The sequence below is a fragment of the Eubalaena glacialis genome, chromosome 6, assembly GCF_028564815.1.
Source record: "Eubalaena glacialis isolate mEubGla1 chromosome 6, mEubGla1.1.hap2.+ XY, whole genome shotgun sequence".
NCBI lineage: Eukaryota > Metazoa > Chordata > Mammalia > Artiodactyla > Balaenidae > Eubalaena > Eubalaena glacialis.
This window is the reverse complement of record NC_083721.1, coordinates 42,627,811-42,652,939: the sequence shown is the minus strand read 5'-3', so window position 1 is coordinate 42,652,939 and position 25,129 is coordinate 42,627,811. Positions and strand designations below refer to the sequence as shown.

Genomic DNA, 25,129 nt, shown 5'->3' with positions numbered 1-25,129 from the left:
GAACAAAACAAGAAAAGGTAAGAAATTATACTATAAAAAATCATCAGTAGGGAGCAACTGTTTTCTCTCAATAATTCCAATTCAATAATTGACCTACAAGATGTACACTTGTAGGTCTCCAGATTATTTTGGAAGATGGTAATAAGAAACCCCAGGACATCCACACCCTGGTGGAAAATGGACCTTGTGATAAGCCTCATGTATTTTGAAGTACTACACTATGAATAATGACATATGAAAGAATAAGAGGGAAGTCAAAAGTTATATCTATTAGATTTTTTCATTCCTTGTTCTCATAGCTGCCATTTCCTCAGGATAATCAGCCAGCACCAGCACCAATATAATGGGTTAAACACTGGATTAAATTTCAGATGTTTATCAGTATTCTGTTTTTACCAGGGCCAATTTAGCTATAAATTCCAGCTCTCTGAAAATGGGAATAAAAGAATAAGCTATCAAGTCATTTTATGGAGTAGGGTGTGTTGTATTATTCACATACTAGTTGTAAAGTTCTCTGGGGCTCTGGAAAGAGAAAAATAATCTAACAGTATCGAATCGTATCTAAAGAATTACTGTAGAAATATTTTCTTAGATCCAATGTCTTCAATAAAAAAGTTGTCTTAAATGCACAATCAGAATTTGTTGAATATGGAGTGTTGCTGACTTTTACGTAGTCTAATTTAATTGATATAAAATTGCCTAGAACCAGTTTGGTCACTATCTTCACATACATTGTTATTGAGAAGATTCACCCATAACGCTTTCATTTGATTTTGAGCTCCTTGAGAGCAGAGACCCTTAACATTCATTTCTCTGTCTCCACTGCTGCCACAGTGATTGCCATAAAGTAGTGCCACGTATTGATTGTTCCTCATTCAAGGAAGAAATCCTACTATTGTGCGGATTATTAGATGGATTTTGTACATTTTAAAAAATAGTTTTTAACAGCAAATGAAAGGTTTTTCTGAAAAGAAAAATTACATGATCAATTTTTAGGCTCTCTATGGAATGGAAAAACATTTTTGGTCCAACCTTTTCACTGTGAGTTTTTGTACAGGGCCCATGCCCCATGGGTCAGCCAGAAAGAAGGTGTCAAGTAGTGAGATACTTCTCTATTTTTCATCCAAGTAAGTCCTTCAACCCACAAAAGCAGCAGGTTGTCCTAATGATTTATCAACTGCATCCCTACAAATGACTTGCTTCTCTTCAGGAAGTTCTAAACTCCCTTAGACTTGACCCTCCCTTGCTCAGGAACCCAGTCTTGCCACTGTTTTCAAAACAATGACTTGTACTGTAACTTGTCAAAGTCACTTAATGTCCAAAAGCAGGTATTCATACATTTATTTAATAAATATTCATCAATTGGCAACAGTATTACAGACACTATGAAAAACACGGAGATATAATGGTAATAAAAGCAGATCTAATTTCTTCCCCTCAAGGAAGTAGAGATGATAGTAATATCTGCAGCTAGAGTGTTTTTTAGGATTATGGGGAGAATTAGGGGCAGAACTTGAGAACATTCAATGATCTTTTTTAAATCAAAGGAAGAATATGTCATTATAGATATGTGAGCATTAGGAGAAGTTATGATGCAAAGTAAATCATTGCTAAAATTTGTAAACAAGACTAAGAGTTTCTTTCTTTATGCAGGGCTATCAGAACATTGCCCAAAACCCCAGTTCACTTTTTGTAAACATTAAGTTTGGGCAAACCATAAGGAGGCATCCATCATGTATTTTCATATTCTGAAAAAAAGTTCTGCCATTATCATGGATCAATAGGGTGTAATGGATTGTGTTTTAAATTTGGAAGTCATGACCATTTATTCTAAGTGACAAGTCACTTGTTAGTTTACAGGACAGAGAGTACAGAACTGTGAGATAGAGCATGGATTCTGAAGCCGGATTCTCTAGGGTCTAATTCAGCCTCTGTCACTTATTATCTGTGTGATTTTGAGTGACTGTCTTAACCTCTCTGTGCCTTTGTCTCCTTATCTATAACATAGGGACACCAATTTTGTCTATTTCATAACATTTTTGTGCAGTTAAAGGAATTAATGTACATAGAATGCACTTAGAAGAGAGCCAGACACATAGTAAGTGCCATCTAAGTGTTAGTCATTCTTTCTTCTCTGAGTTCAAACCTACTTTAAGAAGGATAAATATCTATCTACTTCTTAAGAGTTAGATCAAGGTGAAGAATAAATACTAAAGTTCTTTTTAAAATGTCAAATTCTGTGTTCATGTAAAAAGAGATGGTTGTGATGATGACGGTGATAACAAGCTTAATGTCATATTGGACAAGTATTTGTAAAGGAAAGAATGTTGTGAAAGTACCTCACTAGGGAGATCAAGGGGAAGAGTTTGAATTTCAAGTGGCCCAATTAGTGTTTCTTCCTTTGTTCTCAGTGGGAGAGCTGGACATATGGACATGTTATCTACCTTCAAAATTCAGAAAATGGTGCTTCAGTAATGCTAGTATTTAAAAAAATCATAAAATTTAGAAATGTGATTATTTTATCTGATAAATACTAGAAATTGTCACAAATACATTATACTAGACATAGAAATGTTACATATTAATTCAATTCTCTTTATAATAACTGTTCTTAAAAGAACAGTGTTGGAAAAATTAACAAAGACTGGACAAACACAATGCCTGATTTTTCCATCTAGCCAATTTTACATGGTTCAATTAACTTTGCACCTGTAAGAAACAAAATTTAGATCCTGTCATTTCTAAATAAAGGCACAGCTACAAGAAGTTCATTTGAGAGGATACTACTTGATTTTTTAAATAATTAAGTGCATCAGTGTTTATTTGCCCTTTGAAATAAAATATGTTTTATGAGAATGGGTACACTGTATTTTGATTTAAGGTACATAATGCACAATTACTCAAAATAAAATTTCTTATGCTAATTTCATTTAAAACAAGAAATAATGCACTTGTGTTTAAGTGGAATGACCCTCTGCACTAGTCAAAGCCCATTCTCCTTCCACTGTTTTAATAAGAGAAGAATAATAAAAAGACACACTGAACAATGCTGTTGTGTCAGCTAAGCACTATACATGAATTATCTCGATTAATCTTCAAAAAAATCTTAGAAGGCACTATTGTGATCACTAGTGTCTAGCATAAACTTTGAAGTTGAAAAGTACAAGGTTCAGATTTTGGCTTCCTAAGTAATATCTATGTGACCATGGTCCATTCAAATTTTCAGCTTTTGTTTCCTCATCTGGTGAAATGGAGATAATAATACCTATTTAAAAGTCTAATAAAATTAAAATCATGTGACTGTCTAGCACAGAATAGGAATTAAATATTTTCTACCTTCAGGAAACCTTGAAATAATGGTTGGATTGAGGAATAAAATTAGGAATTTGGGTCATTATGAATTCCTCACTAACAAAATTATACTACCTTGAGAAAGTTAATTCGTGCCTCAATTTTAATTTTGTAATTTGCAATATGGGTATAATTCTTCTGGTTATTCCATGTATAAATGAGAGTTTCTGTTATATCTATTTCTTTGTATAAAATTTTTGACAGAAAACAGAAGAGTTAGTCCACATATAGTCTTCCTGTATATTTAAATGACTGTGAAAGTTCTGTCATTGAATAAAAGATTCAGCCTTTTAACAATAGAAGATAGGTGCTAATCAATTTAGCATGATTACTAATTTTTTGTGGACAACAATTTTTTTTAATTTTAAAAGGTATAGGAAGTGGGTAAGAGTATAAAAGAAGGCTGGTCATGAGTGGACTGTGATTGAAGTTGCTGTAGAAATGGTTACATGCAGGTTCATTATGCTATTTTACAATTTCATCTATTTTTGTAGACATTGAAAATTTTACAAAACAAAATGTTAGAAAATGATAGCCTTCAAAATCTTGATTTCATATTCTATCTTGGTAATGACAAACCATTTAAAGGTTAATCAAGACAGACTAGAGGGCTTCCCTGGTGGCGCAGTGGTTGAGAATCTGCCTGCTAATGCAGGGGACACGGGTTCGAGCCCTGGTCTGGGAAGATTCCACATGCCGCGGAGCAACTGGGCCCGTGAGCCACAACTACTGAGCCTGCGCGTCTGGAGCCTGTGCTCCGCAACAAGAGAGGCCACGATAGTGAGAGGCCCGCGCACCGCGATGAGGAGTGGCCCCCGCTTGCCACAACTGGAGAAAGCCCTCGCACAGAAACGAAGACCCAACACAACCAAAAATTAATTAATTAATTAATTAAAAAAAAAAAAAAAAAAGGCAGACTAGAATTGGGAGTATATTTTATAAAGAAATCTTCCAGGTGAAGCATAACCAACCTTGAAGATATATATATTTGCAAACAAAATAGGCACAGTTTTATAGCCCTTGAGGTGGCAAATGAGACTATTGGCTGCAAAACTCTGAAAATGCGGCGTATGTCTAATTTTTTACAAATATGTTTGAAGAAAGAAAGGAAAAAGAGGAGCTGTTTTAATCTTTAATGAGCGTCAAGGATTATTAAGTGATTCAGTAGAAATAGCCTTTCCCTTTATCTCATTGATCAGATACCATTTTTAATGAGTGTGCTTTGTCTCACACTACTATGTTCTAGATACCTGGCTTTGTCAATAACATCTGTGTATATAAGCTTTTATTAATGCAGAAGGCCCCAAATTTCAAGGTCGCAATATGTCTGACCTTCTGGACATTGGCTGACCTTCTCTCATCACATTCTCCAGTTGAGTGTGCAAAGTCTTTTGCTGCATATGCTACTGCAACTTCCATGCTGGAGAACAGTGCACTCTTGTGGGACAGCATTAAAACCAGCATGACAAAACCCCTCTGCACCATGGAGCAGTTGACAAAGCAGAACTATACAAATGAAAGAGTAATCAATATATATCTGGATTAATTTAGGCTGAATTAACATAGATGTACAGTGAATGTGTATATTCTTAAGTCTTAGATTGTGAAAAAGGAAGTACTTATTCTAGTTTCCTTTTATGAATTGCTAGTTTCATATTTTCATATTACCTGCACATGCGAATTTTAGGAGGACATAACATTAAGAAAATTAGAAGAGAAGATTTACGAAACTATCATTTTATTTAGATAATATACGAATTACTCAGATTATCCTGCTTGAATAGTAAATACTACTTGAGTTATAAATAATTCTTTAGTGCATAGAAAAAGAAACAGAAAATTATATGCACATTTGTGTAAAAAAGCATCCGTCATATATAGAGTACTTGCAGAAAATGCGATCTGATATGGTATGCATAATTCAAAAAGTTCATTTTTCAGTCTTTCACTCTATTTCCCACATAGACATAACTAGTTTGTGTTTGTTTTTAGAGCAATATTGAAGAATGAGATGACTGTGTACAATTATTGTACAATATTGTTTATTTTTACTTTTGAGTAGTAGTTTTATTCAAATGCACACTGCATATTCTGTGAATGCCATATGTTTATGTGTAATTGTATAAAATACTGTTATTTTATAAATATAATTTTTTGGAAATACTCAACTGCTATTAATAATATCTATAATTTTTTGGAAATACGCAACTGCGACACCTATTAACACTCCATAGGTGTTTGTTAATGAATTTGTGATTGAGCAAATTAATAATTAGAACAAAAGTATGTCTATATGAAAACAAGCTTCAACACAAATACTTTAAAACTATATACCATTACAAGCAAGTATTAAAATGGAGCACTTCACATTATTTAAACTATCCTCTCAATATAGTTGTGATGGAATTTGTATAAAATATGTCATTTTTTATTTTATTTTGTGTTGCCTTTGTTTTTTAATTCCAAAGAAGATTCTAGAATTACTTTTTTTTAACAAATCAAAATTTTCACTTAGTGGGCTCATTTAAAGTAAGACACACTTTTATCCTGTTATCACCATTTAGCCAGATAGACTTTGTGACACATGATCAGCGTAGCCATGGAGAGATTGAGCTGCTGCGGCTGCCCCCTCTGAAATTCAATAAATAGAAAGCTGGCCGTGGTCTCTGAGTCTGTAGGTCTGGCACCTTTGAAATCATTACATTCCATTAAATACTCCTTCCTTTATTTACTGCCTGCCTTTCATCATGAAATCAGAAAATGTCCTTTTTCATAGCAATATACTTTGGCCTGAGAACCTGAGCAGTCAATCTCAGGCAGTATTCTTATGCATAGCTGTAGACTTGTAATTAACATACTAGGTTGACAGTGGGATTACTGCGGTGGTTACCTGCTCCAACAACTTTGTCAATGGATATGTTGGTGGCATCCAATTCCTTAGCAAACTCATGAACTGCTTGGGTAGGGTCTTCATAAGTGTGCGGGTCAACGTAAGTCCTGAGACCTGGAAGTTTTACTGTTTAAGGAAAGGAAGAAAGGCATTTAGGAAGAAAGGCATTTATAAAACCTTTACCGTGAGAATTTATGTTAACATTATTGGTTTAAAAAAAAATCCCCATGACATTAAACCATAATGAAACAGAAAGAGTTACCACAAGGAACTTTCTCTGTAAAAACACTAGAAGGAAAATGGACATTCAAGGAGGGGGTTCTTGAGGAGAGAAAAATGGTTCAGAATTGAGCAGGCCTAGTAATTACTACCAGTAGCAGCAGTGAGTGAATGCCATCACACTATCACACATTTGTGACTCTGTAAACAGTGCAGTAACCAAATATTTATTACAGTGCCACATGTGACAATAAAGGATAGCTTGTGACATACTTTCATAAGACGGAATAGCTGATGTAATTAGAGGATATACAACGGCATGCCTTTCGTCTGACACTATTCTGCTTTTATTAACAGTCACAATCAAAATTCCCCACTGCAATTATAGATTTACGTTAATCTGTGAGTTTACGTATACATAATATGGGTATTATATGTATATACTAGTATAGTTTCAATTAACTGAAATCTTATTATGTAGCTTTTCAACATAGTTAAAAGCAATATAATTGTTCTCTATAAGTTTAATAATTGTCGTAAGGAGCTAAATTCCAAACATAAATCATATTTATAGCTTATTAAATATAAACTTTCTTCATAGTATATTTATTTATTGAATTTTTCTGAAGATGAAAAATTTTCATGATGTTCTGCAATTAAAATAGCACAGACAAAAGATAAAGGAGAATCATTTTGGATTTGATATAATATTAATAAAATTCCTATCATTTGGAAATATAATTCATATTTGAAACAATTTGGAATGTTCAAGAAACTAACTTTCTCTGAAAGAAAACTAAATTTTTAAAAAGGAAACCTAAAATCTATTAAAGTACATAAACATGCTGTAACATTAAAGGACACTGTAATTTAACTGCCACAGTATATATACTAATAATATTGATTTTGATTTTAATTTTCATAACGGTGAATAATATTAGTAAAATTATTTTAGCAAGGGACATGGATTCTTTCTTTCTTTTCTGTCACTTTTTCCCAGCTTTATTGAAATATAATTGACATAACGTTGTGTAGGTTTAAAGTGTACAATGTGATCATTTGATACACATATATATTGTGAAATATTTACCACAATAATATTAAAACATTCCTTATCTCACATAATTACCTTTGTTGTTGTTGTTGTTAGCATGAGAATGTTAAAACTCTACTCTCATAGCAACTTCCTAGTGTACAATACAATAATGTTAACTAGAGTCACCATGCAGCACCTTAGATCCCCAGAATTTGTTCATCTTCTAACTGAAAGCTTGTACTGTTTGACCAACATCTCCCCATATTCCCCATCCCTCAGCCCCTGGCAACCACCATACTACTTTCTGTTTCTATGAGTTTGATATTTTTAGATTCCACATGTGAGTTCATAAAGCATTTGTCTTTCTCTCTCTGGCTTATTTCATTTAGCAAAATGCCTTCAAGGTCCATCCATGTTGTCACAAATGGCAGGATTTCCTTCTTTTATACGGATAAATAATATTCCATTCTATAAATATACCTCATTTTCTTTATCCATTCATCTGTCAATGGACACTTAGGTTATTTCCATGTCTTGACTGTTGTGAAGAATGCTACAGTAAACATGGAGGTGCAGATATACCTTTGAGATAGTGATTTCATTTCCTTTCAATATATACCCATCAGTAGGATTGCTGAATCATATTGTAGTTGTATTTTTAATTTTTTGAGAACCCTCTATACTTTTCCAATATTGGTGATACCAATTTACATTCCCACCAACAGTGCACCAGATTTCCTTTTCTACACATCCTTGTCAGCATTTGTTATCTTTTGTCTTTTTGAGAATAGTCATGCTAACAGATGTGAGACAGTATCTCATTGTGATTTTGATTTGCATATCCCTGATGGTTAGTGATATAGAGCTCCTTTTTATGTACTTGTTAGCCATTTGTATGTATTCTTTGGAAAAAATGTCTATTCATGTCTTTTGCCCATTTTCTAATTGGATTGCTTGGGTTTTTGCTGTTGAGCTCCTTATGTATTTTGGGTATTAACCCCTTATTAGATATATGGTTTGCAAATATTTTTACCATTCCATAAATTCCCTTTTCTTTTCCTTAATTATTTCTTCTGCTGTGAAGAAGATTTTTAGTTTAATGTAGTAATGCTTGTTGATTTTTGCATTTGTTGCTGGTGTTTTGGGGTTCATATCCAAAAATATCATTGCTAAGACCTATGTCAATGAGCTTTTTCTCTATTTTTGTTCTAAAAGTTTTATAAGTTCAGGTCTTATGTTGAAGTCCTTAATTCATTTTGAGTTACATTTTGTGAGTGATGTAAGATGATGGTGTAGTTTCATTCTTTTGCAAATGAATATCCAGTTCTCCCAACATCATTTAGTGAAGAAACTATCATTTCCCTATTGAGTATTCTTGGCTCCCTAGTTGGCCATACGCATGAGTTTATTTCTGGGCTCTCAATCATGCTCCATTGGTCTATGTGTCTATTTTATGCCAGTACCATACTGTGTTTATTACTATAACTTTGTGATATAATTTGAAATCTGGAAGTGTGGTGCCTCCAGCTTTCTAAGATTGCTCTGGCTATTTGAGGTCTTTGTAATTCCATATGAAATTTGGGATAGTTCCTTCTATTTCTCTGAAAAATGCCATTGGAATTTTGATAGAGATTGCACTGGATCTATAGATGGTTTAGGTACTGGGGTCATTTTGACAATATTAACTCCTTAGATACATGAGCATGGGCTATCTTGTGGTTTATTTGTATCATCTTCAATTTCTTTTTTTTTTTTAACATCTTTATTGGAGTATAATTGCTTTACAAGGGTGTGTTAGTTTTTGCTTTATAACAAAGTGAATCAGCTATACATATACATATATCACCATATCTCCTCCCTCTTGTGTCTCTCTCCCACCCTCCCTATCCCACCACTCTAGGTGGTCACAAAGCACCGAGTTGATCTCCCTGTGCTATGCGGCTGCTTTCCACTAGCTATCTATTTTACATTTGGTAGTGTATATATGTCCATGCCACTCTCTCACTTTGTCCCAGCTTACCCTTCCCCCTCCCCATATCCTCAAGTCCATTCTCTAGTAGGTCTGTGTCTTTATTCCCGTCTTGCCTCTAGGTTCCTCATGACCTTTTTTTTTCTTCTTAGATTCCATATATATGTGTTAGCATACGGTATTTGTTTTTCTCTTTCTGACTTACTTCACTTTGTATGACAGACTCTAGGTCCATCCACATCACTACAAATAACTCAATTTCGTTTCTTTTATGGCTGAGTAATATCCCATTGTATATATGTGCCACATCTTCTTTATCCATTCATCTGTCGGTGGACACTTAGGTTGCTTCCATGTCCTGGCTATCGTAAATAGAGCTGCAATGAACATTGTGGTACATGACTCTTTTTGAATTATGGTTTTCTCAGGGTATATGCCCAGTAGTGGGATTGCAGGGTCATATGGTAGTTCTATTTTTAGTTTTTTAAGGAACCTCCATACTGTTCTCCATAGTGGCTGTATCAATTTACATTCCCACCAATAGTGCAAGAGTGTTCCCTTTTCTCCACACCCTCTCCAGCATTTATTGTTTGTAGATTTTTTGATGATGGCCATTCTGAGTGGTGTGAGGTGATACCTCATTGTAGTTTTGATTTGCATTTCTCTAATGATTAGCAATGTTGAGCATCCTTTCATGTGTTTGTTGGCAATCTGTATATCTTCTTTGGAGAAATGTCTATTTAGGTCTTCTGCCCATTTTTGGATTGGGTTGTTTGTTTTTTTTGATATTGAGCTGCATGAGTTGTTTGTATATTTTGGAGAGTAATCCTTTGTCAGTTGCTTCATTTGCAAATATTTTCTCCCATTCTGAGGGTTGTCTTTTCATCTTGTTTATGGTTTCCTTTGCTGTACAAAAGCTTTTAAGTTTCATTAGGCCCCATTTGTTTATTTTTGTTTTTATTTCCATTTCTCTAGGAGGTGGGTAAAAAAGGATCTTGCTGTGATTTATGTCATACAGTGCTCTGCCTATGTTTTCCTCTAGGAGTTTTATAGTGTCTGGCCTTCCATTTAGGTTTTTAATCCATTTTGAGTTTATTTTTGTGTATGGTGTTAGGGAGTGTTCTAATTTCATTCTTTAACATGTAGCTGTCCAGTTTTCCCAGCACCACTTATTGAAGAGGCTGTCTTTTCTCCATTGTATATTCTTGCCTCCTTTATCAAAAATAAGGTGACCATATGTGTGTGGGTTTATCTCTGGGCTTTCTATCCTGTTCCATTGATCTACATTTCTGTTTTTGTGCTGGTACCATATTGTCTTGATTACTGTAACTTTGTAGTATAGTCTGAAGTCAGGGAGCCTGATTCTTCCAGCTCCATTTTTCTTTCTCAAGATTGCTTTGGCTATTTGGGGTCTTTAGTGTTTCCATACAAACAGTGAACTTTTTTGTTCTAGTTCTGTGAAAAATGCCAGTGGTAGTCTGATAGGGATTGCACTGAATTTGTAGATTGCTTTTGGTAGTAGAGTCATTTTCACAATGTTGATTCCTCCAATCCAAGAACATGGTATATCTCTCCATCTGTTTGTATCATCTTTAATTTCTTTCATGAGTGCCTTATAGTTTTCTGCATACAGGTCTTTTGTCTCCTTAGGTAAGTTCATTCCTAGGTATTTTATCCTTTTTGTTGCAATGGCAAATGGGAGTGTTTCCATAATTTCTCTTTCAGATTTTTCATCATTAGTGTATAGGAATGCAAGAGATTTCTGTGAATTAATTTTGTATCCTGATACTTTACCAAATTCATTGATTAGCTTAGTAGTTTTCTGGTAGCATCTTTAGGATTCTCTATGTATAGTATCATGTCATCTGCAAACAGTGACAATATTACTTCTTCTTTTCTGATTTGGATTCCTTTCATTTCTTTTTCTTCTCTGATTGCTGTGGTTAAAACTTTCAAAACTATGTTGAATAATAGTGGTGAAAGTGGACAACCTTGTCTTGTTCCTGATCTTAGAGGAAATGGTTTCAGTTTTTCACCATTGAGAACGATGTTGGCTGTGGGTTTGTCATATATAGCCTTTATTATGTTGAGGTAAGTTCCCTCTATGCCTACTTTCTGGAGGGTTTTTATCATAAATGGGTGTTGAAATTTGTCAAAAGCTTTTTCTGCATCTATTGAGATGATCATATGGTTTTTCTCCTTCAGTTTGTTCATATAGTTTATCACATTGATTGATTTGCATATATTGAAGAATCCTTGCATTCCTAGGATAAACCCCACTTGATCATGGTGTATGATCCTTTTAATGTGCTGTTGGATTCTGTTTGCTAGTACTTTGTTGAGGATTTTTGCATCTATGTTCATCAGTGATATTGGCCTGTAGTTTTCTTTCTTTGTGACATCTTTGTCTGGTTTTGGTATCAGGGTAATGCTGGCCTCGTAGAATGAGTTTGGGAGTGTTCCTCCCTCTGCCATATTTTGGAAGAGTTTGAGGAGGATAGGTGTTAGCTCTTCTCTAAATGTTGGACAGAATTTGCCTGTGAATCCATGTTTTCCTGGGCTTTTGTTTGTTGGAAGATTTTTAATCACACTTTCAATTTCAGTGCTTGTGATTGGTCTTTTTATATTTTCTATTTCTTCCTGGTTCAGTCTCAGAAGGTTGTGCTTTTCTATGAATTTGTCCATTTCTTCCCGGTTGTCCATTTTATTGGCATGCAGTTGCTTGTAGTAATCTCTCATGATTCTTTGTAGTTCTGCAGTGTCAGTTGTTACATCTTTTTCATTTCTAATTCTGTCGATTTGAGTTTTCTTTCATTTTTTCTGGATGAGTCTAGCTAGTAGTTTATCAATTTTGTTTATCTTCTCAAAGAACCAGATTTTAGTTTTATTGATCTTTGTTATTGTTTCCTTCATTTCATTTTCATTGATTTCTGATCTGATCTTTATGATTTCTTTCCTTCTGCTAACTTTGGGGTTTTCTTGTTCTTCTTTCTCTAATTGCTTTCAGTGTAAAGTTAGGTTGTTTATTTGAGATTTTTATTGTTTCTTGAAGCAGGATTGCATTGCTATAAACTTCCTTCTTAGAACTGCTTTTGCTGCATCGTATAGGTTTTGGGTCGTCTTTTCACTGTCATTTATTTCTAGGTATTTTTTAATTTTCTCTTTGATTTCTTCAGTGATCTCTTGGTTGATTAGTAGTGTATTGTTTATCCTCCATGTGTTTGTATTTTTTACAGATTTTTTCCTGTAATTGATATTCTAGTCTCATTGTGTTGCAGTTGGAAAAGATACTTGATATGATTTCAACTTTCTTAAATTCACCAAGGCTTGATTTGTGACCCAAGATATAATTTATCCTGCAGAATGTTCCATGAGCACTTGAAAAGAAACTGTATTCTGTTGTTTTTGGATGGAATGTCCTATAAGTATCAGTTAAGTCCATCTTTTTTAATGTATCATTTAAAGCTTGTGTTTCCTTATTCATTTTTATTTTGGATTATCTCTCCATTGGTGAAAGTGGGGTGTTAAGGTCCCCTACTATGAATGTGTTACTGTTGATTTCCCCTTTTATGGCTGCTAGCATTTGCCTTATGTATTGAGGTGCTCCTATGTTGGTTCATAAATATTTACAATTGTTATATCTTCTTCTTGGATTGATCCCTTGATCATTATGTAGTGTCTTTCTTTGCCTCTTGCAATAGTTTTTATTTTAAAGTCTATTTTGTGTGATATGAGAATTGCTACTCCAGCTTTCTTTTGATTTCCATTTGCAAGGATTATCTTTTTCCATTCCCTCACTTTCAGTCTGTATGTGTCCCTAGGTCTGAATTGGGTCTCTTGTAGACAGCATATGTACGGATCTTGTTTTTGTATCCTTTCAGCCAGTCTATGTCTTTTGGTTGGAGCATTTAATCCGTTTACATTTAAGGTAGATATCGATATGTATGTTCCTATTACCATTTTCTTAATTGTTTTGGGTTTGTTATTGCAGGTCTTTTCCTTCTCTTGTGTTTCCTGCCTAGAGAAGTTCCTTTAGCATTTGTTGTAAAGCTGGTTTGGTGGTGTTGAATTCTCGTAGCTTTTGCTTGTCTGTGAAGGTTTTAATTTCTCTGTCAAATCTGAATGAGATCCTTGTTGGGTAGAGTAATCTTGGTTTTAGGTTTTTCCCTTTCATCACGTTAAATATGTCCTGCCACTCCCTTCTGGCTTGCAGAGTTTCTGCTGAAAGATCAGCTATTAACCTTATGGGGATTCCCTTGTATGTTATTTGTTGCTTTTAATATTTTTTTCTTTGTATTTAATTTTTGATAGTTTGATTAATATGTGTCTTGGCATGTTTCTCCTTGGACTTATCCTGTATGGGACTCTGCATTTCTTTGACTTGACTGACGATTTCCTTTCCCATATTAGGGAAGTTTTCAACTATAATCTCTTCAAATATTTTCTCAGTCCCTTTCTCTTTCTCTTCTTCTTCTGGGACCCCTATAATTCGAATGTTGGTGCATTTAATGTTGTCCCAGTGGTCTCTGAGACTGTCCTCAATTCTTTTCATTCTTTTTTCTTTATTCTGCTCTGTGGTAGTTATTTCCACTATTTTATCTTCCAGGTCACGTATCTGTTCTTCTGCCTCAGTTATTCTGCTATTGATTCCTTCTAGAGAATTTTTAATTTCATTTTTTGTGTTGTTCATCATTGTTTGTTTGCTCTTTATTTCTTCTAGGTCCTTGTTAAACGTTTCTTGTATTTTCTCCATTCTATTTCCAAGATTTTGGATCAACTTTTCTAACATTACTCTGAATTCTTTTTCAGGTAGACTGCCTATTTCCTCTTCATTTGTGTGGTCTGGTGGTTTTTTACCTTGCTCCTTCATCTGCTGTGTGTTTCTCAGTCTTCTCATTTTGCTTAACTTACTGTGTTTGGGGTCTCCTTTTCACAGGCTGCAGGTTTGTAGTTCCCATTGTTTTTGGTGTCTGCCTCCAGTGGCTAAGGTTGGTTCAGTGGGTTGTGTAGGCTTCCTGGTGGAGGGGACTGGTGCCTGTGTTCTGGTGGATGAGGCTGGATCTTGTCTTTCTGGTGGGCAGGACCATGTCCCGTGGTGTGTTTTGGGGTGTCCATGACCTTATTATGATTTTAGGCAGCCTCTCTGCCTAATGGGTGGGGTTGTGTTCCTGTGTTGCTAGTTGTTTGGTGTAGGGTGTCCAGCACTGTAGCTTGCTGGTCGTTGAGTAGAGCTGGGTCTTAGCATTCAGATGGAGATCTCTGTGAGAGCTTTTGCCGTTTGATATTATGTGGAGCCGGGAGGTCTCTGGTAGACCAATGTCTTGAACTCGGCTCTCCCACCTCAGAGGCACAGGCCTGACACCCGGCCAGAGCACCAAGACCCTGTCAGCCACACGGCTAAATAAAACTTGCTCGGCCTTTCACAGGTAACCTGACTCAGGCAGAATGGATAGAGATGGGTAGGTGGAACTCATAGAGTCGCAGGCACCTCCAACGCATCCACTCCGGGCAGCTCCTCCCGGAGAGCCGCCTGTGACTTACACAGGGTCCCCAGTTGGGACATGGATTCTTAATGGTGATATATTTTTTCATTTAGCACACTATATTATTGAAGGTTTTTATAATATCCTAAAATAACAAATAAAATCAGACATTATCTTTTTCTGATATCACTTTTTTTTTAAATTAATTTATTTATTTTTGGCTGCATTGGCTGCATTGGGTCTTCATTGTTGCATGCGGGCTTTCCCTAGTTGCAGGGCTTCTCATTGCAGTGGCTTCTCTTGTTGCAGAGAGCAGGCTCTAGGGCATGCAGGCTCAGTATATGTGGCGCACGGGCTTAGCTGCTCCGCAGCATGCGGGATCTTCCCAGACCAGGGCTTGAACCCATGTCCTCTGCATTGGCAGGCAGATTCTTAACCACTGCGCCACCAGGGAAGTCCCTGATATCATTTTTTAATAGAAGAATCTTATTGGCAAAATTGCAGCTGAACATTCTGGAGTTACTGAAGATTCTTTGAGCCAGTTTTGTATAATAGTTCATATGAAATAGGTGTAGGGACTGTGATGACAGCAATTGTTCCTGAGAGCCTTCATCACAATGGACATTTGGCCAATGAGTCCAGGATTTCAGAGTCTGGGCTAAGGCATGATTAGTTTGTTGATCTACAGGATGACTTTGTGAATGCCATGTTACGTCACATAATAATTTATGTTCCTGGGAAGCTTCCATAGAGGTTTTGAGTAAAGAAATACAGGCATAAGAATAAATGGATTAGGAAAGATGGGAGGTGAAGACTATTTTCCTTAGCTACTTCTTCAGATGATTTTGAGACAGCAAAATGGGAGTGGGAGGTGAGGGAAAATGTAGGAGAAGATAGGTCAGCGCCACTCCTCCCTCTGCCTGGTGTTGACCCTGACGCTGCAAAAGACTGGCCACTCTCCATCCAGAGGCAGAGTGTAGATAATTTGAGATGACACCCATATCTAGGGAGTCAACATCCACCGAAATGGGGAAATAGTAAGATTTTGCCCTTTCTTTGGGCAAACTGTGAGTGGAGTAGCTTTTGAAGAACTCTACTTTTCCAGTTCTTCCACTTTGAATAGTGCAGCACAAAGAATCTGCTAGGCATCAGAGAAAGAAGGCTCTGGAAAACTTGCTCTTCAAGTGCCTAGCATTGAGTGCCTGTTATTGTAGCTAGTGCCCAGTAAATGACAGAGACTATCGCCATTATCAGTATCTTCATGTTAAGAATGCTTATTCACAAATATGAATATCATTGAGGTTTCCCAGAGACAGAATTTGGGCTTAGAAATGCCCGTTTCTTTGGAGCTCATGCATCAGTTTGCATGCTTCTGCTGTTTATTATAAACATCATTTCTTTCTATAAAAACAGTCACTCTTTAGTACAGTGGTCTACCATAATTTATTATCACACTAAAACTATTTCTACATTATCAGTACTAAAACACTTTACTGTTGAAACAAGCAAACAAATTAAGGAAAGCTATCATACTTTTCTTGCTTTGGGGTAAGGAAAACAGTAAAAGTAACCATAGATTTAATAAAAGACATTAGGAAATGAAGTCTTCTCAGAATCTTTTTGTTTAGTCAATTTGGTTACATTTTAAAGAAGACATGTCAAATGGAGGCTAGAATATGTGATCATCCAATTTTGATTTTCCCCTAGTCATAGTAAAGTCAGGAAATAGTAAGGTAAGAAAATCTAGCATTCCTTTCCAAGGGAAAAAATAGCACTTTTAAAAATAAGGTGAAAATGAAATTTTTTTCTGGTAAACAATCACAAATATTTTACTTTGCTGAACTTAAGGAAATCAATTTGGGAGAGACTTACTGGCAAAATAGGGATATGGGGTTAAGAGATACGAATTACTACATATAAACTAGATAAGCAACCGGATATATTGTTATCGCACAGGGAATTATAGCCATTATCTTGTAATAATTTTTAATGGCATATAATTTGTAAAAATCCTGAATCACTATGCTATACATCTGAAACTAATATAATATTGTAAATCAACTATACTTAAATTAAAAAAAGGAATTGACAAAGAAGATTATAAAATGAGTTGTTAGGAACAATGTCTCAAACATTTTAAATAAGCGCTGGCTTCAAACAGCCTTGAAAGTGTGCTTTAGAGTTAACCATTCTGTTCCTGTCAGCCCTAGAGAGTATATGTATTACTAACTAATCTAAAAATTAAATAGTCATTCCCAAATAAAATCAATCAATTCATTGTGATTGATTAAAGTTAAGTAAATTGCTTTTCTATCTGCATGACATTTAGGGAAACAATACAAGTATAAACACACGCACACATCTCCAAGAAAAATGGCCTGTTCACTGTGGGAGCTTTGGCTGCTGATTTTTAACTGCTGTCCCTAGAGCTTCCAGGAATCAGGTGATTCAGGATGCAAGCACATAATCCCTTCACACCAATAATTAAGGGCAACACACAGAGTAACTGGGCTGTGTCAAGACAACCAGATAATAAACACATGCACACGTGTTAAGCTGCGCTACTTTACAGCGCATTCTGTGCAAACACAGTAATTTACATTTCCATTTTACCAGCATGAGTTGCCCTAAGGATAGCAAAAAAGTAAAAAGGCCCAGCCAGAGAGGGCAAGGGGACGGGATCTTAGGAGGTGAAACACATTTCTTTCCTTTTGAAGCAATATTATAGGATTTGTAACAAGGCTGGAGGGAATAGTTCATAGCTAGAGCTTTTCAAAGTAATACGAAATAAATGGTCTGAAATAAACCAGCTGTAGCATTAAGACGCAGAAAGTTTATGACATGCATATACTTTATGCCCTTGCAGCTCGGATAAAACACATTTCTTTTTTGTGTGGCTATCATAAGGATATTATGCATTTGAAGAAAATTAAAGTTTCAACAAACTCCACCATAAAAAGCAACAGCTAAAGCAGATTGAAGTGATAGAGAAACCTGCTTACAATTGGCACACAGAAATTTATCAGTGCTGCAAGTTCATGAGGTTTATAATTCCTGTATAAAGAACCAAATCAATATGGTCTTGCCCTAAAGGCAATATTTACATCGATTCTCCAACTCAGATTAAGAACAACTTAATCCACAGGAATGCAACTACTCTAATTTATGCATGGTGAATGTGACTCAGTGTTCTGTGGGATTGTGAAGAAAAAGCTAGATAAATATCCTGTGATTTGTTCATGCACTCTTTTAAGACTTTTGAGTTGGTAACCTAACTAATCTGGAATGAGATATTGATATTAGGAAGGTGACACTTGGGCTTTTTTGTGAATTATTCTACAGTGACTTCAATGAGATGGACAAAACAAACAGTGCTCTCTGCAAACTCTGCCATTCTGTCCATCCTCCTTCAATTTACATTTTGGAAAACTTTTTTTTTCTTTTTCAATCTACTATATGCCTCCTACATGGTAGCAACAGGTCATCAAGTTTTTACTGTAAAGCTACAACTTTTAGATGGAAAGCCAATTACTGATACGAAGTATGTTGAACTGAAAGTTATTTTCAGAAAGCAAAAGTGAAAGCCAAAGAAACTAATGCTTACAAGACTATATTAGTTACATTGAGATTATTTGAGAGCATATAGGCATGAGTATGGTCTCTGTACTAATTGCCATGAGAACATGCTATTCCCTTTAAGGCTGATGATTAGTAATTGCCACAATAACCCAGCCATAGTTTGGAAAAGCAAAACACCTGGAATGATTTGTTTCACCAGAAGAAAAAAAAAAATGAGTCTTTTTATTAGATATAAACACTTTGTTTCTTAAAAGAGTATTTCTTTCAGAGAAATATTAAAAAGAGACTAAATTGATTGGTATTAAAATAAGGGGCGAAAGCCCTGGTTTTCCTACCAGTTGGATATCATGTAACTCCAAAAAAAACAGTTTATTCTAAAGGCTCTCCCCTGGTTGGTTGACAAAGTGGAGTAAGGCGTGTCACATAAACAGAGGTTGTTTATATTTACTTGGCAGTTAGGAAAGGGAAAAGGCTCCTATTTAGATTTTAGCAAATAGTAATAAGGAAATTGAAGATATGCTTTGCCTTTCAGCCACGCAGAGCCGACTATAGTATCTACTCCCCATCATGTGCATTATTTGAATATAAACCACCAGTTACCCTTCACGTTAGCTTAAGTATGCTGAAATGCAGCCCTGTAAAAATTACTTAATGCAGAGCCGTGGATTCCCTTCTCTGTTTAAAATAAATTTGACTTGCTCAATTTTCCCATAAAACTACTTTTGAATTCTCTTTGTCAGGGGGGAAGTTATCCAATTACAAATCAACAACTGCTAAAACTGAAATGGTATAGCCAAAACGGCAGCAAATAGTTTAGAAACTTACAATGTCCATTCCCAAAATGAAGTCTTTTTTCATCCGCACCATGTTTTGACTTGTTATAGCCACAAAACCTAGAGGTAAATCAAAGGAAGAGAACACAGAAAGAAAACATACTTAAAACAATTATCTACGTTCAGAATGTGCAAAGCACAAAAAATAAAGCATTTTGCACAAACAATTAAATGCTTTAGTGAAAGTTTAATGACTTCATATTTTCTAAATCCTCTAGAGAAAGCCTCTTTCTCTGGGGACCCTGGAGAGCTGCCTAATGAGGAGATATGGAGAGATGCTTCCCCACTGTGCAGACCCCTTCAGTTCAGTTTTTATAATGGCCCTAGAAAGTGTTTATAGTATTTTTTTTAAAAAACGACTGCTGTTAGAATGAATGAAGGGTAAAGTTTCCATTGTTAGTGATTAGTGCTGTGCAGTGTTACCAGTGTTCTGGGTGAGAAAGTGTCAGGAAAATCTGGGGTGTATTTGATGAGAGAAGGGATAATTGAAAAAAGAAAGTAAAAACCAAGAGCGAGGCCCAAAAGAGAGAAGTGGTGGGTGTTGGAGACTGGGGCAAGAATTTAATGAAAAAAAGAAACTCGAAACTAAAGGTGGAGAATCAAAAGAAAGGGAGGAAAAAAAGAAAGATCTACAATACAAGTGGAGACATTCTTATTGTTAAAATATTTTACTGACCACACTTTTCAGATTTTAGTGGCAATTGAGGGGAACAAGCAATGCAATAATGAAAGTAAGTCATAAAACAGACTGTGAACTCACCTCCCAATCAAAACATAGGTGACGACCGTGAGGAGAATAATTGCTACTGCCGCTGAAATGGCAATCATTACCACTTGGCTATTTTCCCCGGAAATGGAGAAAGCTGTGAGGTTGGAGAGAAAAAATAAGAAACGACCAGGCATTAACACATCATAACTAACATCTACGTGAAAACGTTGATAAATTGTCCTATTTATTTTGCTTTTACCTAAAATATGTCTTGCTGTCTGATACAACGTAAAAAGAATTCTTCACTTAGTGTAAAAAATAGACATTTTGTATAATTTTACTTGAAATTTCTGATTAATAAGATTAAATACTCTGCTTTCATTGACATCAATCAAAACTATTTGGGCATCTACTGCACAAAATATGCTGGACTGGTTTTCTCTATACTCATTGGCAAGAAACTCATCAAATAAACAGTAATTATCAGAGAAATATAGGGAATAGGTAAGATTTCCCAGAATGAAACTCTAAAAGCTTTCTCATTAGCTTGTTTAGTCTCCAGTATCTGTATTTATTTAAAAGGTGGTATAATACCTGTCCTATGGACCTCAACACATCTTACCAACAAATTGTTCCTGTCCCTGTATTTCCTACCTTTGTAGATGGCCCATCACTCATTCACTCACCAACATGAGGTATTGGCAAAAATTGTCCAGGAGCCAGATCTGGCCTGCCATCGGTTTTTGTATAGCTCAGAAGCTTAGAAGAATTTACATTTTTTTAATGGTTGCAAAAAGTCAAAAGAAGATTCTGTGATATATGAAAATGATATAAAATTCAAATTTTTGTGTCTATAAATAAAATTACATTGGAACACAGCCACATTCATTTCTTTGTGCATTGTCTATGGCTGCTTTTATGCTACAATTAGCCGAGTTAGGTAGGAGCAACAGAGACTGTATGTACACAAAGCCTAAACTATTTATTCTCTAGCCCCTTACAGAAAATGTTTACTGACCCTTGACCTAAACCAATGATTCTCTAAATTTAATGTTCACATAAATCATTTGAGGAGCTTTTGGAAAAAGCAGTTTCTGATTCAGTCTGTCTGGAGGGGGGGCTGAGACTGTGTGTATCTTATAAGCGCCCAGTGATGCTGCTGATTCCAGACTACAACCTTTTGAGTAGCAAAGATGTCGACCATAAATATAAAGTCACCTTGTCCTCTCCCTCTCCTGATTTTTCTATATCCAATTAATCACCAAATTCTTTTAAATATTTTAGTTTCTGTCTTCACTTCTCTCCTGGATTACAATAAGAAATTCCCAATGGATCTCTACTTGCAGGCCTTTCCTATCTTCTACCTGGCCACCAGAGTACTCCTTCTAAGCCATGGGTTTGATTATGTCATTCTCATGCAGGGCTCTCCATCACTTTCTGGATAAAATGCATGTAAAACCATTTAGGATCTGTTCTCTGCCTAAATCCCCAGGCTCATCTGCTAACAAAATCCATGAGCATTCTAATCTCTACACTTTCTAAAATATACGCAGCTCCTGGAACATTCCCTCTCATGCACTCATACTTTAATATTTATTGTTTTTGTAGTAAATGCTGATTAAACAAATGAATCAGTGCTGTATCAAAAGAAAAGCTCAGAAGAGAGGGTTTAGTTATACTATCAGCTCTCCAGAAGTCAATATCACATCTTGAACCTGATGAACATCTAAGGTTGGAAGTTTTTCTCTAAAATAATGCAGTTTAAAAAAAAAAAAAAAAAAAAAAAAATGCAGTTTAGGGAATAAATGATGTAAATAAATAAACATGGCAGATAGGCTGTTAGAAGTTTTCTAAGCATCTGAAAAAAAGAACTCAGAGTGTGGCAGGATGGTATACTCATAATATAAACTGTTGCAAGCACTTTATTCTTTACTACCAGAAAACTATTGTTTACACCACCGTGGCAGTCGTGGGAGTGCCTGCTAGCATCTCCCTACTGCCAAGCCTGCAGTGGGCAGACGGCTCGCAGCTGCTGCACCTTCAGGATCCACTGCAGCCACGCGCTCCTCAATGACAAAGCATGGCAAGGAGACTGGAGCCAGGCCATTTCTGCCCAATGCAGGGGTCCTGTAAGGGCAATCTTCATGCTGAGGCTCCCCGTTGGTTTGGTGAGACCCTCGGAGCTGCATTGCTCTCTGAGGCTCCTCCTCCTCAACTCTCTGCCTTCTGTCTGTCTTCATAGATGGCTGACCTACATCTCAGTCTCAGGCTCTGCTTGGCCATTTCTGTTCCTCCCCTTTTATCTTTTATCTGTATCCCCACACTCCCTGAAGCTCACAAAATTCCACCTTAATATCTGCTTCACAGAAGACATGGACTGATACATTCCTATCCACTGGCTATAGATCTGTGAATCATTTGTAAAATAACTTAACCTTGTAATTCAATAATGCTCCATGAACATATAATAATCACTTTATCTCATGCTTTTCACTTTGCATACTGTAGCAACTTATAAAGAGCAGCACGTTCTGAATTCGCTGGTAAATTTTAGCCAGTTTGTAAAATAAATGTCAGTGAAACTGGTAGAGGAAACATGATAGAAAAAAGAAGAATTCTCTATTTCTTTTCTTGTCAAAGATAGGATTAAACTAGACCTCTCTACAATTTCCTCTAGCTCTAAATATCTATGAATCCCAGAGACTATCTCAAAGCACATAACCAAAGCCGATCATTTTTTGTTACTGAATTGGCAAACGTTTGAATGAATAGCATTGATTAAATTGTGTGTTATACAGTTGTCTAATAATTTTATGTGGCATACTGGCAAAAACTGATACCTATTATGTCTTAGGAATTCAGTTTGAATATGTTTTCCCACAAGCAAACTGCTCTCCCTGGTTCTAGTCTCTTCCCATTTTTGTCCGTCCTACACATGCTGTCCACTCTCTCTCCCTAGAGCAGACCGGCAAGGAGCTCGTTCTCGTGAACCAGAATGACTGGCTTTGTACCAATCTGCTGTGTGACATAATAATATGATTGCTGTGAGCATTAAAGGAGTTAATACAAGTTAAACACTTAGAACAGTGCTAAACATACAATAAGGGTTAAGTAAATGTTATATATTTTTATTATTTCATTTTCCCGGTAAAGAATTGGCAAAAGTACTCCCTATCCCACAAAAGTACATATGAATATCTAATCTTGGTCTATAAAGTTCTCTATATAATGATTCCATTCTACCTTTGTCAGGCTTTCTTAATGTCCCCTAAAAATAGGGTCCAAGAGATTAAAGTTGCTGCATACCCATTCATTAAAAACAACAAAAAGGCAGTATGAAGCATTTAGGAGTGTTGACTAAATTGTCCCTGGGCTAATCTTCTTGTATAGTAATATCCAGTAGAATCCTCCATTTCCAAATCTCAGCTTTATCCCACATATTTTTGCTCTGGAAATTCCTTGGATGTTCAAATTATGTACGATTTATTTAAACACAAAACAAACACACACACACACACACACACACACACACACACACCGAGTGCTTACTATACTATCATACCAGGTAATATTTTAAGCACTTTACAAACAACAATTAATTTAATCAACATAAAAACCCTATTGAGTCATGCACAATGATCTTTCCCAATTTCCAGACAGGGAAGCTGAGGCAGTGAAAGTTGAAGCGGCTTGTCAAGGTCATCCCAATACATGGCAGCTCCCTCTAGGGTTCTTTCTCTAACTCCTACATTGTGCCTGCCTTTCTCAGGCACAAAGCACACACTCTGGATTCAGTTTCTGCCCACTGACGCTTTCCAGACAGATGGACTGCCTGTTTTCCCAAACATGCCACACTGTTTCTTAAAGTCTGGGACTTCTTGCTTTGGTGGATGTCACCTTTGTTCTAGGAAAGTCCTTTTACTCATATACACTCTATGCTTTCTGTGGGACTTTTAGCATGACTTTTTTTTTTTTTTAATATGCAATAGCAGCACTGGATCAGTACTCCAAAATCTGGAGATTCTAGGCTCACTGACTCCACTTACTAGCTCTGCAGTCTCAGAAAAAACATATAAAACTCTGTGTCCTAGACCATGGATAAAAGGAAATCATAGTATCTTAATAGCTTACAGAACAGGATCAAATGAAATGTTTATGAAAATGCTTTACATACTGTCACAAAAATACATGGGTTCTAAAATCAGATCGATCATTTACCAGTTGTGTAACTTTAGAAATCTTACTTAACCTCTCTACGCCTCAGTTTCCTCTTCTGTAAAATGATGATAATAAATGTAAAGCACTGACACATAAATAGTAAGAAACTTTAAAGCACTTAGGAAAATATATAATCCACTGTGCCTCTATATTGTTACTGTAAACAAGATCAAAAAATACTAATTAAATTCAGGTAAAAATAAAATACACTATGGTAAAAATACACTATGTTCTACTAAGAAACATTTATATGTGTTATGAATAAAACTTTATAATTAAAAAAAATAAAAACTAGAATAAGCAGCAAACTGTTAAAGAAATCCAAACATGAGCCTTTTTTTATATCTTTTAAATATCAATCTATAACAAATAAGACTCTTAAATCCTTAGAGTTTTTATGAATATATCATTTTGATTTATAAAAAACAGAGAGTTTTGATTTTTGTCTTTTTTCCCCTTAAGACAAAAGGTACTTTTAAAACCTATATTTACTTATATTTAAAGTCTGGAAGAATTCTATGGTAAAGCAGTAAGAGTAAACTGATTTTTAAAAAAAAAATCAAACTGTGCAACTCAAAGATTTTTATAAAAGGAGGGGAGGGATATTAAAAAAGTTCCCTTTCTCTCTATGCTCTTTTCATCTGCTCTATCAATCAATGGAAATATAGCAAATATAAAACTTATTTGCAAAAGTCCTAAGACCCTGAAGTTTTCAAATGGGCTATTTCTTAAACCTTAGACACTGAAGCCTCATTAGATGATCATGCATAACACTACCACAACTATATCTGTGATAAATCTGGAATCACATTAAAATTTTAGAGTTTGTTGTTGTTTTTGCA

At 35.6% G+C, this 25,129-nt stretch overlaps 1 protein-coding gene across 2 annotated transcripts in view; it reads right to left on the bottom strand.

Annotated features, from left to right (window-relative positions):
- Window positions 1-25,129, bottom strand: part of EPHA3 (EPH receptor A3) — a 359,795-nt gene that overhangs the window by 48,287 nt on the left and 286,379 nt on the right. For both annotated transcript variants that reach the window (XM_061192991.1, XM_061192992.1), the window contains exons 8-10: window positions 20,121-20,223; window positions 19,353-19,420; window positions 6,242-6,367 (exon numbers count right to left, since the gene is read on the bottom strand). In XM_061192991.1, the coding sequence (XP_061048974.1) occupies window positions 6,242-6,367; window positions 19,353-19,420; window positions 20,121-20,223 (297 nt within the window). The remainder of the gene's footprint in view (window positions 1-6,241; window positions 6,368-19,352; window positions 19,421-20,120; window positions 20,224-25,129) is intronic.